At 37.6% G+C, this 18,246-nt stretch overlaps 1 protein-coding gene across 4 annotated transcripts in view; it reads left to right on the plus strand.

Annotated features, from left to right (window-relative positions):
- mbp.S (myelin basic protein S homeolog) overlaps nucleotides 1-12,869 on the plus strand; it is a 92,983-nt gene extending 80,114 nt beyond the window's left edge. For 3 of the 4 annotated variants that reach the window (XM_018268637.2, XM_018268638.2, XM_018268639.2), the window contains exons 7-9: nucleotides 1,423-1,446; nucleotides 3,123-3,254; nucleotides 11,375-12,869. In XM_018268637.2, the coding sequence (XP_018124126.1) occupies nucleotides 1,423-1,446; nucleotides 3,123-3,254; nucleotides 11,375-11,419 (201 nt within the window). In that variant the 3' untranslated portion in view covers nucleotides 11,420-12,869. The remainder of the gene's footprint in view (nucleotides 1-1,422; nucleotides 1,447-3,122; nucleotides 3,255-11,374) is intronic. The other variant, NM_001090291.1, reaches the window with a different exon arrangement.
- The last annotated feature ends 5,377 nt before the right edge of the window (nucleotides 12,870-18,246 follow it).

Genomic DNA, 18,246 nt, shown 5'->3' on the forward strand with positions numbered 1-18,246 from the left:
AAAAGAGCAAACAGATTTTGTTATATTCAATTTTGAAATCTGAAATGGGGCTAGACATATTGTCAGTTTCCCAGCTTCCACAGTCATGCCACTTGTGCTCTGATAAACTTCAGTCACTTTTTACTGCTGTACTGCAAGTTGGAGTGATATCACCAGATAACAGCTCCCTAACACAAGATAAGAGCTACCTGGTAGATCTAAGAACAACACTTAATAGTAATAGGCAAGCCCCACTGAGACTGATTTAGTTACATTAAGTAGGAGAAATAACAGCCTGCCAGAATGTAGTTCCATCCTAAAGTGCAGGCACAAGTCACATGACTGGGGCAGCTGGGAAACTGACAAAATGTCTAGCCCCATGTCAGATTTCAAAACTGAATATAAAAAAAATCTGTTTGCTCTTTTGAGAAATGGATTTCAGTGCAGAATTCTGCTGGAGTTTCACTATTAACGGATGCGTTTTGAAAAAAACATGTTTTCCGATGACAGTATCCCTTTAAAGAGACACAAAAATGTTACCAATGAAAGGCAATTTGGTTGTACAGTACCTGCTTTTATCTCACCTGATATAAGTTAGCAAAATTTGGTGTGCAAGAATGGCCTGGTGAGCCTAACCAGATTGAATGTGGCAGAGCAGCAACAGGAACACAGCTTTACAGATAGGCTATAAGTATCAGGGACAAAAAGTTGTCCCTGACAAAAAGTGTTTGCCATGACGAGGCTTGATCCTCGGGGTACCCTCCTCCTCTTGTTCTACTGAAGTCTATGGAAAATACCCTTATGGAACCAGCTAATAAAGCAAAACCAAGCAAATACACTTTAATTGAATTCTAAACGGTCTATCAAATCGACCATAATAACAGGTTGCTGTCCGGTTGAAGGGATTATGTCATGATTTTTATGGTTTTGATTTTATATCTAAATTACACTGCAAATAATTCACTCTACCATGTAAAATTTGTATCCTGAACCAGCAAGTATATATTTTTTTAGTTGTAATATTGGTGTGTAGGTAGCTATCTCAGGTCATTTTGCCTGGTCTTTTACTTTCAGAAAGAGCCAGTGCTACACTATGGAACTGCTTTCTGATAGGCTATTGTTTCTCTAACTCAATGTAAGAGCAAAAGTCACATGACTGGGGGCACCTGGGAAACTGTCAATATATCTAGCCCCATGTCAGATTTCAAAATTAAATATAAAAAAAATCTGTTTCTTTCTGTTCTTTTGAAAAATGGATTTCAGTGCAGAAGTCTGCTGGAGCAGCACTATTAACTGATGCATTTTGGAAAAAAATGTATTCCCTTGACAGCATCCCTTTAAATAGAAGAGTGTACTTTGCTCAGAGAGCAGCTAACTCTGTATTAGACTAGCAGTAAATGCGTATGGTGATCATTTTGTCATTTTTGTCTTTTTCATGTGCAGAGAGGATTCTCCAGATTTAGCTGGGTAGGTGATGAATGTATTTTCATTCACAGCCTCTTGTCCAATCCTAGTGAGCTGTTTTTGCTTCATAAATATATTTTTATATTATTTAAATCATTAACATTGCATTTTTTATTCCCCTTCTTCTTCTTCGCTGTTTTTCCTGACCTTTTTTCCTTCCATACAGTAATTTTTCTGCCATATTATTTGCTTTAGGTTCATTTGCCTTTCAGACTCCCTGCCATTAAAACTGCTCTGCTTTATCCAAAGTGGATCAATGGTAGCATGTGCATGTCTAAAGCTTCTTTTGTTTCCTCTATTTCGTTTCTAGAAGACTCAGCTTCTCTCCTCATCTTTTTCTTTTCCCTGGTTTCTGTTAACTGGCAAATTGGCATCTCACAGAACATTCCTATTATTAAAGTGTATGTTTTGTCCTTTGTGTGCGGTTAAGGGAAGATTATTTGGGCCCATACACATCTTGTTTGGTCATCAATACCTTTTTTTCTTGCCTAATATTTCATAGAGATACAGATTTAAATTTGAACAAAATAAATAAAGTAGAAATCCATTTAAGTTAAAGCATAAAAACAAGCAAACATCTGCTAAAACTAAAGACGATTAGGGTAAAATACCATCTATCAGAGTGACTCGCAGGATTATTTTAATTTCCTGCCAAAGTTATTTTCTCTGGTAAATCCAATCCAAGATACTGAATTATAAAAGCATTGGCAGCTTCCAATATTCATTATGTTTGTGCCAAGGGAATGCTAAATATTCATGTTTCCCAAATTCATCTGTCTTCTCCATGGCATTTAACTTAAAGTTAACAAGAAAATGTGTCCCTACAACTTTCAGCCTAATAAAGATCAAGCTGATAAAAATATCCTGCAATTTTCAACCTTTAACACAGAAGCAAATTTATATTGTATTACTATTCTACTACTCTTCAGATTACACACACAGCAAATAAATAGTTTCAGGTGTTTTCTGGTCTCACTCTAACATTATTTTGATGATGGGCAGTCTATAGTGTAAATTAGGGCAGAGAGCCACATAGAACTTGAGCTTTGATACACATTCAGGCAATGGTTTCATACTATGATTGCCTGCCCTAGTCTGTGGTAAGATGGAATCATAGTCCCACAGCTTGATGCAATGGAGTTCCATCAAAACCAATAAAAGTCTGCACTGCACACGCAATCAGATGTGACAGAGGGACATCTGTTGACTGGTACATCTACATTGTCTTACCTGAATCTTCCCCACCTAAATATTTTCCTTCAAGAGTATATGGGAGGCTAACGTGCCATTGCTAATAGCAACTAATTGCACAAATTGAATTGAATACAATGGATGGTGCCACCTTGCTACTCTTTAACTGCAGCCAAGTCAAACTTGGCAAATGATAAAAGAACCTCTATTTATATTTTAGATCCCTCCAGTTATCCTATTTTATTAACAAATCAGCATCATTTTCTTTTTTTGTTAAGACCATGACATCTAATCTATGAATCTTAGTGTTTACAGGACCATGACAAATTATTATTTCTCACCATTATTTTAGCAAACTCTGTGGTTTCTGCAATTTTCACTGGTAACTAGACTGACCAATTTCCACCTCCCTTTAGGAAACATGCATGATACAACCTTTGTCTATAGATGTGATCATAATGCTAAAACAGCTGTTTAACTCCATGTAGGGAGCCGAGAACCACAAGCCATACTATGGAGGATATGGTTCCCGGTCCTTGGAGCACCACAAATCATCCTACAAGGGATATAAGGATCCACACAGAGAAGGCCATGGATCTCTGTCGAGGATCTTCAAACTGGTAATGTTCTCCTGCTTTTAGTGTTATATGAACAAATAACAAGATACATTGGATTAATGTTTTTGCTCCAAACTCCAAGAAAGCATAGAATTGTTTATTGTTATTGATTTGGTTTATGGTAAGACTAATATGGATATGAGAACTGTGGTTATACTAGCATTATATAGCAGCCCATCCACCACCCTGTATCAAGCCTCACATTTCTATTGCAACTCCTAGAGCTCCACTTGCTCACCTTCAACTGGAAGGATCAGGCACTGTAGTTCCACAACCAGGCAACCCACAGGGTAATCCAGCATTTTGGTATGTAATGATAAACCACTGGATTCTGAATTGTTAACTCACATTTTGAAATGGAAATGGAATGCATAGAACAGTTCTAATAAGCAATTATTTTAGGTAAATATTGCTGATTTATTGATTCATGAGTAGATGCCCTTTTAAAAGGGATCCCACAGATAGTAGTATAGTTTTGCTAGGCCAAACCGCTTCCTGCCTTGGCTGAAGTTTCCATTCTGAGCAATCAACTCACAAACAAGTCACGAGGAGAATGTTCTGTATTAATTATGGGTGGGAGGGGGAAGCAGGTAGGTGTCATAAGGGGTGGCAGTAGGAAGCAGGTTCCCCCCCATCCTGCCCATTAACTTACATGTCAGACAATCAGGTACAGAGTGCAGACCTGGACAAAAGTACTTTTTACATTAGCTCTTTGGAGGTCTTTTTTCTGAAATGCTTCGAACTACAGGTATTCTGGGTAAGAAAAAAATATTAAATAAACCCATTAGGATTGTTTTGCCACCAAAATGGATCTATGCACCCTAGTTACCAGCAAGTACAATGTACTGTTTTATTATCACAGAGAAAAGGAAATAAGAATCCGAATGGTTTGCTTGAATTAAACTCTATAGGAGATAGCCTTCCATTTTTGCATTATTTTGGAGCTTTCTGGATAATGGTTTTCTACATACTTAATCATATACCTTTATCTTTCTCTATCTGCCATTCTCTCTCTCGCTTTCCCTCTCTCGCTCTCCCTCTCTATTTATATATATATATAAATATATATATATTTACTGTATATATATATATATATATATATATATATATATATATATAAAATATAATAAATATAATATATATGCCTTTATATGGAACTCCTCGGTGACTTCCATATATCCTTCCTTATATTTTACAATAGGGGTACTTTGTTCAATATATACTGTAGGTTTGCCATACATGCCCTACATATTTGGAATTATAAAAGTTATGTTTCCTGAATAGCAGCTTGTTTTTTCCAGTGCTATTGCTTAAATCTCCTGTAAGCCATTGTCATAATGCTTAGCAGCAAATAATAGATTTTCCTCAGTTTCACAAAAATCAAGTGCACTTTGGAACTAAAATCCTCTATTCAATGTCCCCTCGGCAATTTTGTTTTCTTTTCTCAAGGGTTTTAGCAAAAACAAATATATGTCTTGACTTGATTCATTAAGGAATAGAAAGAAAGCAGCAGGGCAGGGAGTCTCACTAAAACAAGACTTTGTGAATAATTCAGCGGCACAGCTAGATATCTTGCAGGCCTTTATGACTGGGGTCCAAAGTTTGGCTTATTTCACTCTATTTCTAAATAACAGGTCCAGGTCAGAATATCAATCTAAATAAATTGCTGCATGTTATTTGCCTTGTAGCGATTTTTTCCCACTTTTAATGCCCCCTTGCTGTTACTGGCTACATGGAAGGATGATAATGGATTTTATTCTCTTAATATCCTTATTCTGTAGTGGCGCAGGTAAGTATTTATTCCTGCTGTAAAATTGTATGTTATTTTATACTTCCAAAAGTTTCCTGCTGAAAAAAAATCACGTCACTGCAGTTTATGGACTAAAAAGTACAAGAACGACAAACTGCTTATTTACTCAGCCTATATGGCATCAGTGTGTTGCAGTGATTTCACTAGCTTCCTTGTAATAATACGTGATCCCTTGATCTTTCTAATCATACTTAGTTATAGTAGTGTCACACATTCATTTATTCCAAGGTTGCATTAAAAGATTACACTGACTGGTGTAACCCCTTAATGGATTTAATACAATACCAGATTGTACATTTCTGTAGGTCAGTGGGGAGGAGAATTCACCATTAGCATGGGTGAATAACATCCAATCAGATTCCCTTCTCAGTTCTAAAAATCAGCTAGGCCACTTTTGGTCATTGCATAGCTAAGAAAATGCTCCCTCATATGACACGTGTTGACATGACAACATGACAGCATTGCTTTCACTGATTTGGTGGAATATAGCCTAACTTGCGTATCATTCAGAATTACAGACTAGGAATCACCAAGGGACCAAAAAGCACAGGAGGACCCTGTACTTACCACCTGGATCAAATGTTTTGTCCATGGTTACAAAGGGCAGCTTTTGTGCCACTTAGTATCTCTGCACTTGCATTTGGGGAATAGTTGATGAGCCCTAATGTCTTATCCCGCATGCAGCAAGCCTCCAACAAGTTTGGAACCCTCCTTTGGTTCAAGGTCCCTCTATTTTATGATCGTTATTGAGTAAGGGGTTGTCAGCACCCTCATTGTAACTGTGCAAGGTTCCCTTCAAGCTCTGCACTTGCTTATAACATCAGTATAAGCAGATTGCACTGCAAACCTTACTCGCTCTGACTAACCCTCTGCTCATTGCACAAAGTTTACTTTTTTAATTGCGAATCAAAGCCAATTTAAATTCACACAATCTACTATCAATTATTGGTTTATGTTGGTTATCTGCCCCAATGGATCGAGTACAGCTGTAATTTTAACAGGTGCTTAATTCACAGAGGTACTTTCTCTTTGAACATCAGTAAATGTAGATATTAAGTCCAGGAGGGGAATATTATCACAGCTAATTGCTTGTAAACATAATTGTCCAGGATTTTTTTTATCCTTTAACTGTGCTTGCGGGGGGGCCTGTACAGATGGTGTTTTGTTTGATTTGCCAAAATCTATGTTTGGCAGTTTGTTTAAATTCTATTTGCCCCATGGAATAAAATATGTATCGTATGTAGGGAATGTCGGCAGATAAATTTGTTTTCATTAATCGACCTCAAACAGGTCAATAAAACCTATTACTAAGTAGTTGTGCATCTGTATAATAGATACAGGTTAAGACAACATTCATCACATCCATGATTTTCCTAATATGCCTAATGTCTAAGTAGACTGTCTCCCGTTTGCTTCAGAGGGGTCCAAACAGGGCTGTATTTACATATAGGCACCTGAGGGCCTGTGTCTGGGGCAGCAGCTGTATTGAGATTGGCCTTCAGGTGCCTATTTGATGAATTAAAAAATTTTAAGATAAAAAAACATTTTCCACAGCTGCTCCTAATAACAGAGTTGGTAGATGAGGGGTTCCTGGCCCATCATATTGTGCCGTGGGTGGAAGTGAAGTCATGCACAACTGGAAGTGACATCATACGCATGATCCATTTGCTAGCTGGGGGGAGGGGTGCCTAGGGTTGCATCAGACCTATATATAGCACTGGGTACAAATGCCTTTCTCACTAAGAAAGTACTTTAGAGCTCCAACTATAAAAAAAAAAAACAACTTTTTGTACATAGGAAACTACAGATAAACTCTCAAATCGATACTCTTACAATTTATCATCATTCAATTTAATCTGCCACTTAGCTGCCCTGAGATCCTTCTGCGTGGATTACACATCTATGGATTCAGTTATTATGAATAATTTTGTGTCTTGAAAAACACAGATAAATTGCTTTTAATGCCCTCCTCATAGTTACTAACTGTGCCATTGTCATGTACTCTAGTTTTAGTTAGATTTTTCTCCATGTATAAACTGTATTACAAAGATCAGTAGACCTCAGTTTAGAAAGAAAATGTTTATGAAATACTACAACACTATAATACATCTACTGCAAGCCTACCTTCCTACTTATTGCATCATAAAAATGCAGGTACAGTAAGTAGCATCATCTGTCCCTCAAAAATGAGTATTAGTATTAATTCCAATCTCCATATTGGAATGTGATTATTAACCCTTCAGATAACTTTTCCACTGCAGATGTCAGACTTACAGGCCTATATCTGCCAGGATGTGATAAAACTCTTTTTAAATTTTGGAATGATATGATTTCTTCCAATCCATTTGTACCAAACCATATGAAAGGGAATTTAAACAATCAGAATTAGCAGCCTGGTTAAAACTGAACTAAGCTCTGTATGTGTATGTCATCAGGGGCAATGTCCTTGTTCTCATTTGCTTTAACATTTAAGTTCCATATCCATGTTTCAGCACCTTCCTTTTTTTTCAAGCCAAGCCATCTGTATTACAGGTACTATAAAGTGGGTCCTGTAACTCTTGCTCTTTTATTGCAAATACTGAGGAAAATTATTAATTAAAGGGATACTGTCATGGGTTGGTAAAAAATGTTTTTTTTCAAAATGCATCAGTTAATATTGCTGCTCCAGCAGACTTCTGCACTGAAATCCGTTTCTCAAAAGAGCAAACAGATTTTTTTTCATATTTAATTTTGAAATTTGACATGGGGCTAGACATATTGCCAGTTTCCCAGCTGCCCCAGTCATGTGACTTGTGATCTGATAAACTTCAGTTAGTCTTTACTGCTGTACTGCAAGTTGGAGTGATATCACCCCCCCCCCTTTCAGCCTAACAACAGAACAATGGGAAGGTAACCAGATAACAGCTCCCTGGTAGATCAAAGAACAGCACTCAATAGTAAAATCCAGGTCCCACTGCAACACATTCAGTTACATTGAGTAGCAGAAACAACAGCCTCCCAGAAAGCAGTTCCATTCTTAAGTGTTGGCTCTTTCTGAAAGCACATGACCTGGCAAAATGACCTGAGATGGCTGCCTACACACCAATTTTACAACTAAAAAAAATACACTTGCTGGTTCAGGAATTAAAATTTATATTGTAGAGTCAATATAATTTAGAAATAAAAACTACCATAAAAAATCATGACAGAATCCCTTTAAGCATATTTGTTTTTCCAAAGTCTCTTGCAACCAAAATATTTCCATTTTTCATGGAGCCACACTCTCAACCAACATCTGTAATAAATATGCAGTACAATTAGTCTTAACGAGGAAATCAACCAAATCCTCATTTTATTATTATGATTATTATTATTATGTTATGCTTTCTTGTTTGCTGCTGTACAGCCTTACAGGACTGATGAACCTGGTTTGTGTTTATATATAAACTTAGAATCTACTCGGCAGACAGAGCACAGAAATGATCCTAAGATTACTGACAATAAATAAGTGGTGAAAATATCTTCATGGTTTAGAGCCAAGTGATTAGAATAGAGAGAGACAGAGTTTAAATCATTACAGGTAGGGACAAGAAGCTGTTGAAAAGGAAGGGACAGTGGCTAAAGTGTACAAAATCAATATGAAATGTATTTACTTTAGCTTTTCCTTTATCATTCAGCAGCTGTAATGGTTGGCAATCTCCTCTTGCATAAGTAATATGATGTCTTTGCCAGAGAGGAGCCTTTATCTTGCTAAAGCTTTTTTTTTTACTCAACAGCTCTTATCATTTTGCTTCTTGTTCATCAGTGTAATCATTTCTATTTCTCTTGTTCCTCTTGTTCAGCTCTTCGGCTTGTTGTAAGGTTACAGGCTGGAGCAGGCAATTTGATCAGTTCCAACTGAATACGATGACAGCAGTCTGCGTGTGAGCACTCATCAATCATTTTCCGTGATCAAACCCAGTGCAATGGCATCATATTTCATGAGCAAATCTTATAATAATAATAATAACTTTCTATAATCAAAATGATACATGTATGAAAAATGAATATTAGTTCTACTGAGCAATCTGCAAGCAGTGCCAGTAAGCTGTGATGTAGAAGGAACAATAAAATATACTAAAAGACATAAAACCCTGTAGTGCAGCATCTTACCATTACTAACTTAAATGAGAAGATTCTCTACTCCCCAGCACTTCACAGTAAAAGCAGAGTAGCCTTCTCTGGCCCCTTGACTTCATCTCTTTAGCTCCCTGGTGGTGGTGTCTGACCAAGATCTGCTCCTGCCTTGAACAGTGCAATCTCGTGGCTGCCAAACAGCAAGGGTAAGGAAGTAGAGGAGCCAGAGACTGTGGCCCCCAGCTGCAATAATCTGATCATTTTTTCATGAAGTAGCCATGAGTATCAGTGAGCACCGTTTTTTTATTCTTTCTGTCTTTAAGTCCTTGTGGCTATCCAACAGCCAATTTCCCACTGCTTCAGTAATTCTATTTCAAGGTATTTTCTTGGCCAATATTAAGTTACTGATGGGTCTTTGCGCCTCTCTCTTTCTCATACTGTATGTCTTCCTTTAATGCAGGGAATGATACTTTTGGTATCTCAAACTCTCTTTACCCCCACTTTCTTTCTGTTTGTTGGCAAGGGTTGCAAATTACATTATAAAAGAAGAACAAAATGACAATTTATTCTTCTAATCATTGGGAAACATGTCAGAGATTGATGAAACCCCTAGATAGACCTTATCATAAAATGTGTTCAGATCCAAATTTCTAGCAGCTCAGTTTGGGAAGTGTAGTGCTTGTATTTATAGAATGTAATTACTTTCCCTTCCAGCATGGGTGTGTGCCAGATAAAGAATAGAAGTTAATTCTCACTTTGTTCACCCCTAACACCTGAAGCCGCACTGGAGGGAACCTTCATTAAGAAGCAGCTCTGGCTGAATACAGATCAGAGGATTAGTGCAAAGTAGTCACTGAGACACAGAAGTAGTTCTACATGATTTGCTTTTAATCACCTGCCTACTGTCTTTTTCTAACTAATAAATCATCCTTAACTCACCCTTAAACCAATGTCTTCAAGTGCCATCACTTGTGCTTTAATGCTTGAATTTTCCCCTTCTATTAACATTTACTGCTACTCAGAGATTCCCAGGACGATTTAAGGGGAAGATTAGCGCAGTTGCTGTGGAAGGCTCACACCTTAAACCCTGCAAAAGCAGAGGCGCCATGAAAGCTACAATCTTTTTTTACTTAAAGAGCCACTACAAAAAATGTATGTAGATTTTCCAAGCAAAAATATTATGAATCAGATATATATTTATTTCCTCTTTTATTTCCCTTAAGTTCTTTGAATTTGTTGCTGCCTTAGCTTGCCAGTAGAATTTGTGCTGCAGAGTACTGTGCCAAGTACAAAATTATTATTATTTTTTTTTTTTAAACCATTTAACAATTTTATAAACGTTACATCACAGTGTTACAGCTTTTACTGGAGTTGTACTTCTGGATATTGGCCAATGTACCCTAATTCAAATTTTCCATTTCTGTATTTATGGGCAATGAACTTTTTTCCTATTCTTCTTGTATAATACGAAGCATTTAGGTGGATTTTTTCCTGCCCTTCCAATATCTAAAACATCTTTTCCTAACAGATTTTTCCTTCCACGATCTCTTTAGATCTCTCTCTAAAAACACTGGTGTCCCAGTGACTTGTTTTTGCTGAAACTGTTGGGCAGCTGTACCACCTAGGCAGGAATAATAGGGATCGGCGAATTTTTTCGCCTTGATTCGCCGAAAAAATGACGCCCATAGACTTGTATGGCGGTGGGCGTCAAAAAAAAAAAGACGCGCGTGAAAATAATTTTGCCGCGCGACAAATTTTTTTTGACGCCCATAGACTTTAATGGGCAAATTTTTGGCGAAGCAAAACGGGTCAAATTCGCCCATCCCTGAGGAATAATACTTTAAGATTCTGGTTATTACATTGCTTTATTACTAGGACGTACAGGTATGTGATCTGTTAAATGGAAACACATTATCCAGAAAGCTCCAAATTATGGAAAGACCATCTCCCATAGACTCTATTTTAATCCAATAATTAATACTTTTAAAAAAATATTAATAAGAAGATAGTATCTTGTACGGGATCCAGACTATGATATAATTACTCCTTAGTGGTGGCAAAACAAATCGGTTGTGTTTAATGTTTCAATTATTTTTTAAAAGACTTTCTATATGGAGATTCAAATTGCAGAAAAACCTCAGGTCCCAATCATTCTGGATAACAGGTCCCATGTAGAGCATTGTCTTATTTCCTGATGTCATTTGCTCTTTCTTTGCAGGGAGGACAGCGCAGCCGATCTTCTTCTCCTATGGCCAGGCGTTGAGTTGCCCAAGATGCCTCACCATGTGATGTTCTCTGCTTGATAACCTGAAGTGCCATTACAAATAAAACTACTACTTTATAATATAATGAAAGGAGATATATATACATATACACAATCTTTTACTTAATGTCTGTGAGTTGTGCATGCAGTTAGCTTATACCAAAATTGTGTTGGCGGTACCAAATTAAAGGTTGACAAAAGGCAAAGAGAAATAGATGGAGGTGGAACCTGCTGTCTCTATTAATTGTATTAATCAGTATCAATGACATGAAAATGACCTACCCTCCTAAACTGTAGTAGATTAGCATGACAAGGACTTGCAATGCATTGCTCAGTAGGTGTAGCGCCATCTAGACCCCAGGAACTCAGCTTTTATCTGCAATGCTGCAAGATCTTGTTCCTTGACACTTTTGGTTTATATATTGCGCTTTTTTAAAAAAAAAAAAACTTTGTATTTTCATAACATCCACTCTCTCTCACTCGCATGTTTTTCTTTCATTTTAGTTAGCGACAGCTGTAGGAGAAGCCTACTGACATAGGGAGACTTTTAGGCACGTGAAAATGGGCGCAAGGTAAATATCATTTTAGTACAAGGCTGTTACACGCAGCAAACCAGATGGATGGCTCTGTCCTAACCAAACTATGGGGGAAGAGAAAAAGTGAGAGAGATTGGGTATTTGAGGAGGTGAGGAACCTGATATATAAATAGGTGCTAAGGGTACTCAACACATGAAGAACTAACTGCAGATCTCAGGTTGGACACCTGCCGCAACTCAGTTGAGAACTGTTGCTGTTTTCTTTCAACACTGATTATTTGGCGCTAAACAGCAAGTGATTCTAGTAACTCAAGTAGAAACTTGTAGCACTAGTGCCTTACACACATATATAAGGGTCAACTAACTATAGATACGCAAGTTACTCATTTAATGAGAAAAAATAGCTGTAGTATTAACCAACTGGGAGCCAGAGACGTCCCTGAGAGGGGTCTTTTTCGGCGACCAACATTTTCAAGTGCACTGGAAATTACAGATGCACCATAAAGCTCTGAATTGCACTGTTTTTAACTGTATAATAATTAATCACCTGTACATTCCAATGATCTAATGTGTCTTTTTTTTATTATTTCTACATATTTTTACAAACTTTTTGTTGGGTAGGAAAAGCATCTCCATTCTAAAAGTAATATGTTATAGTAGTTAAGATTAAATCCTAGATTAATACGGAATGCGTAATTTGTATTTTTAAATTAAAATCCATGGCTACTAACACATTTTACTGTAGGAAGTTAAACTGAGATTCGTGGATGGCGTAACCTACAGGATTTAGGTGCAGGAACACTACAACATGTTTGTGGTTTGTGTATTTTCTCGGTTGATCAAGCAGAATAGTCAACAGTTTCCGTGTTGGTTGTCATTAAAGTTGATAAAATAAAATAATCATTTAAACTGAATGTTTTTGTGCTTTTTTTATTTTTTCAACAGGCTGTATGTTATACACAGGTATATATGTGAATCGAAATGAAGTCCGCACACACTGGTCTTAAAGAGCAAAAAATAAATATTTAAATTTATTACCGGGAGACTAACGTTTCGGCTAGCCTTTCTCAAAGAGGTACATATGTGTGTGTGTATATATATATATATACTTGACTTTACCAAAAGGGGACCGCTCCAAGTTTACACACCCTGTTAGCTGCTCCAATCGGGTGTTCAGTCCGCAGCGTCCCCGCTGCTGAAACTCACATAAACATCCAAAAGAGAAGGACGGCACTCCGGTGCATGGAATATACTTTTATTCCAGATTCAAACAAGGATCCAACGCCCTACGCGTTTCGGGAATCACTCCCTTAATCATAGGCATGATGATGCCTATGATTAAGGGAGTGATTCCCGAATAAAAGTATATTCCATGCACCGGAGTGCCGTCCTTCTCTTTTGGATGTTTATATATATATATATATATATATATATATATATATATATATATATATATATATATATATATATATATATGTGTGTGTGAATATATAGATAGATATATTTATAAATAAATGGTTACATGCACATACTGCATTCCATGCAAACTAATGAAACCTTTACGTTAATAAATGTGAGCAGGTTAATCTGTTTTAAAAATTGTTCCAGCTTCTATCAGTAAATATGGCTGCCACCATGGATATATTTTCTCTTAGAGGGACAGTATAGTCATCTTGCAATTTTAGTTAAACTGATCAAATTCGGTAAATAATCATTTAAAAAATGATTGCTATTGTCAAACTTTCCCACGTGTACAAGTATTTACTAACACTGGGGCAACATGAGCAGTTTTTAAGAAGTAAAAGGACAAGGAAATCCTGAATAAGAGTCTTGGACATCTGTTAGAGCCCATTAAAAAAGAGTGGGTAATGGGGAAAGTAAAGGGTTTGGAGGAAAAAAATATAGAGTTTGGGCAGGGGTTTTGGTGGAATTTAGTTTGCCCCTTTAGGCTGACATTTTGATAACAGTGTGAATGTAATTGTAAAAAAAAAGAAATGTCCTCATTATAAAACAAATCCACCCGACTGCAGTGAATTGTAATTTTTTTCACAAATAGCCTTTACTACTGCTTCTTATACTGTAATTTTTAGATACTTTAGATTTTTTTTTATTCTACTGCAAGCAAGTCAACATTGCTGTTTGTCATTGGTGCATTGCATAGTGTCAACTTTATATAGCCATGGCTATTGCTTTAGGGCGACCACCTCCACAAATTGGGGCAGGGATAAGCGACCACTACAACTACTCACAGCAACACGTTATCAGCTGCTAGAGGATTACTGGGGATTTTGCAAATTTGGTAGTGTAAGGTTTTTCCAGTTTCCCACACTGTCACGTGCTGCTGCAGTTTAACCGGGAGGAGAGATTAAGCTATAAAACCTTATTCTAAGAATCTAAGTAATGCTTGACCCAAAAGTTTTATGGAGAAACAAAAATTCCCATTTCACAATTGTATAGGGTATGGTCTACTTTTTGGGCAGATTTTTGGTGCAAAAATAGTTTTTTCAGTAAGATCTTTTAATATATATATTTATATACACTTTGCACAATATCTGAGACATGCAAACTCACAAACACAAGTCTCGCCATCATACCTGTAAGTTTATGGCAGAAGTTAGATTCATATTCATACCTGGCCGAGTTGCAATGTGCAAGCAATGGTATTACCAAGATTATGAATGAAGCCTCATTTCCGATTATGAAAAGTGCAAATTTCTCAGAACCAAATCAGTATTTTTTTTTCACCTACAATGTAAAGTTTTTGCCCAAGATTTCAGCTGGTGCTCACCTAGTTGTGATCCACAGGGACTCGTGTGTGGTGCACTAATATAGACATAAAGTAGCAGCCGTTCTGGCAAATTGTGCCATTTCTCCTGCATTTGTGCTGGAATTGTGTCACTTCTGTCATCCAGCGTTAAGAATTGCATTAGTGTCACTTGGTGCTAGTCAGTTGCAGTGATTGATGCACAGCTAGATTTACTGACAGTTTCAGGATGGCTGTATTTTCAGGATTCCCCAGTGTTCATGTGTGATGTTTATTAGAGCAGGCAGGACATTAGTATGGTTGCTGAGACCTGGTTTACCCACACAAACTCCTAATCTGGCCAATTAAACCCTTTCTGTTTCCTGAAGACCACCCTTGATGCTTTGTTGCATAATTACTCCGCCCACTTTTGTCATCGTTCCTCCCCTTTATGTAATGACCACGCCCCTCTTTTATGCAATCTGTCCCTTTTACATCATGGTCCATCTCTTTAATCTCTGACACCCCCCCCCAGCAGGTCATTAAAACATTTTAGGAAATCCGGCAACCCTAGACAGGAGTATCAGCCCACCTTGTAAGAGCATTAGTGTGTGTGCTCATGTTGCATCCCAGCGAGCTCCTTGCACTTGAGCTTGAGTTCATAAATGAGGCTTCAGGTTACTCGGGGACAGATTATTAACAATTATTTCAATTCAGGGTTTAGTGCAGTGGAGTTCAGAGCAGCACATTTAGACATAAATTACTGGTGCCCACTTGATGGATCTTGCAACATGCCTAGACTGGAAGGAGTCAAGAACACTTTCCACTGAGCTTGTTTGTTATTGTTAGACTTTATTAAAATGTAGTGCTGTACATAATACACCAAGCTTTAAAGAGAAAGTGCATTTATTTGTGTGCTCACATCAGTCCCTGACAGACTGCTCAGCCCAGCTATACAAGGCAGCAATTCAAATAACTGTGCCACCAAGATGCCCTACTGCCAGTGTAACTATGTACCAAACAAGAAGACTATGCTCATCTGCAGCAGTCAAATATTGAGGGCAATGGCTGCATTCACTGTTCAGGCCAAAATGAGGCAAAGGCTTGCGACAGCTTCCTGCCAATCAGGCTCATTAGTTGCATCCACTAGAATAGGTCAATGCACATCTTAGTAAATTTAGCACTCCATGTTATATGCAAAACCAAAAAAAAATGCTTTAATTTGTTTAAACGTGTAAACAGTAATATATCTATAGGAGTTTTTCCGAAACATTAGGGTTCCTCGCCTTTGTTAGCACAGCATGTCTGCTTTAACATATTTGCTTATTTGCACCATGAACACTGGTGGTACTGTATGTATTGTATGTATATGCTGTTGTTTATAATAGTCATTTTCCATATAGTCCCCTAACTTTAAAATGTGATAGCACCTAGCTGCCTAATTATGTGTTTCAATATAACTGATGGGCTATTTTGACAAATGGCATTGATTAGAAGGTATAGTTCTTGTAACACAAAACAGCAGCAGCTTCTACAAAACCCCTGGCACTCAGCGCATCAATGATCTGGAGTTGACGTTGTACACTGCTAAAAGGGAAAGAAAAGAATAGGGAAAACCATGTCACATTTGTAACACAATATAACACCTGAGTAAACAGGTTGCTAACATTTTACGACGACACTGGCCACTAGTTAAGGATAACTAACCCCAAGTAATGGCATTTGACAGACCCCCAGTTATAGCCTATAAGAAAGGGAGGTCACTTGGGTCAATGCTAGTGCATTCAGATATTGGAAGAAATAGTAAACAAAAGAATATGGAAATTAGGGGGAAAGTAGGATCCTATCCTTGTCTTAATTGCAATTGTTGCTCTAATGTACAAGTATGGGAAAAATTTTTCACCCCAGAAAGGGTAACCCCATAAAAATAAGAGGCCGTTATTCTTGTGGTTCCACGTATGCAGTGTACGTCATCAAATGTCCATGTGGACTAGCATACGTGGGGCAAACCAAGAGAACGGTCCGTGAACTGATACGTGAGCATAAATCTGCGATTAAGACAGGAAAAATAGATCAAGCAGTGGCCGGGCACTTTATTGAGCATGCTCATAGAGTCAATCAGTTAAAATTTCAGATTATATAGACCATTGAGCCTAAGCGTCGGGGAGGGGACAGGCTAAAGGAGCTATTATATAAGGAGGCATATTGGATTAGAAAACTTGAAACCCTGGATAAAGAATATGATTTGAGTCCCATTTTCCGATGATTTTAATATTGCCCTGATTTGTTTTTATACTGATTTTATGTATTCTATTATCTTTTTATGTCTTACAGATAATTTCACATTAGACATTTGGTCGGCTTCAAATTGATATTGTGCACTGGTGTTGTGTATTGTTCTAGCTATATGTTGTCACATGGAAAAATATTATTTAATGATTGGTCCATGTTATTTGCATTAGTTTGCACAAATGACCACTAGATGGTGTGTGAGAGTATAAGTAGCACTATTGAATCACATGTTGGTTAGCTTGATAAAAGTCTGAAACGTTGCTGTAATGCCCTTGGTCCAATAAAGGCCGTTTTATCTTAAACAGTGGGTGCTGGACTAATTCTTTTGCCAGTATTGCCAGTGGGAAGTTGCCATTGGAGGACGTGCACCCAGCCAAAGAAGGGAGTTGAAGTTGTGCTGACTACTAATCTGCTGTTGTACACTGCCCAAACACACAGAATAACAGATGCCATGTTCTACAGATGTACCAGTTTCCCACATCCTGAAAATAACAAATATAATTGTTTGTAGCCCCCTGGGCGTCTGTGCGCTGAGAATAAGAAATGACTTTGTGTAAGTGGCACAGGCTGCCTGTACTTTATGGATTTGTCTGTATAGTGACAGGGTGGGGCCTGGAGAAGCACAAAGACTACTACATGTACTGTGTTTATTTGCATTTTAGTTCATATGCCTTTCTTTTGTTTTATGAGTGGGTTTTGCTTTATGTTTTTTTTATTTTTTTAGGGAAAAATAATAAATGATGAGAAGTGAAAGGGAAGAGGAGCAGGGCTGTTTGTCAAAGGATGGGAAAAACGCATATCACTCAGGGCAACAGAAACGCTGAAAGAGGTGGTTTACCTTTAAGATAAAGAAACAGTAACACCAAAAAATTAGTTTTCAAGGAATGACAAAATAATTTACTGTTGCCCTGCACTGATAAAACTAGTGTTTTTGCTTCAGGAACAAAGGGTTAAATTCACTAAGATTCGTTGTTGCGCCAGCGTCCGCTTCACAGCACTTCACCAGGCGTATTTTCGCCAGCGCTATGCAAATTCACTAAAATCCGAAGTTGCGCTCAGGGGAAGCGTAAGGTTGCGAAGTTGCACTAGTGTTAATTCGCCAAGCAAAGCGAAGTTACGCTAGCGATGCTTAATTTGCATACGGCGCCAAATTGAAGTTACAATGGAGGAATATGTAGCAGCACTACACAAGCCTGGGAAACCTTCAAAACAGCAAATAACATTTTTATTTTGCCCTACACATGTGCCCACTGTAT

This window comes from Xenopus laevis, chromosome 6S, assembly GCF_017654675.1.
Source record: "Xenopus laevis strain J_2021 chromosome 6S, Xenopus_laevis_v10.1, whole genome shotgun sequence".
NCBI lineage: Eukaryota > Metazoa > Chordata > Amphibia > Anura > Pipidae > Xenopus > Xenopus laevis.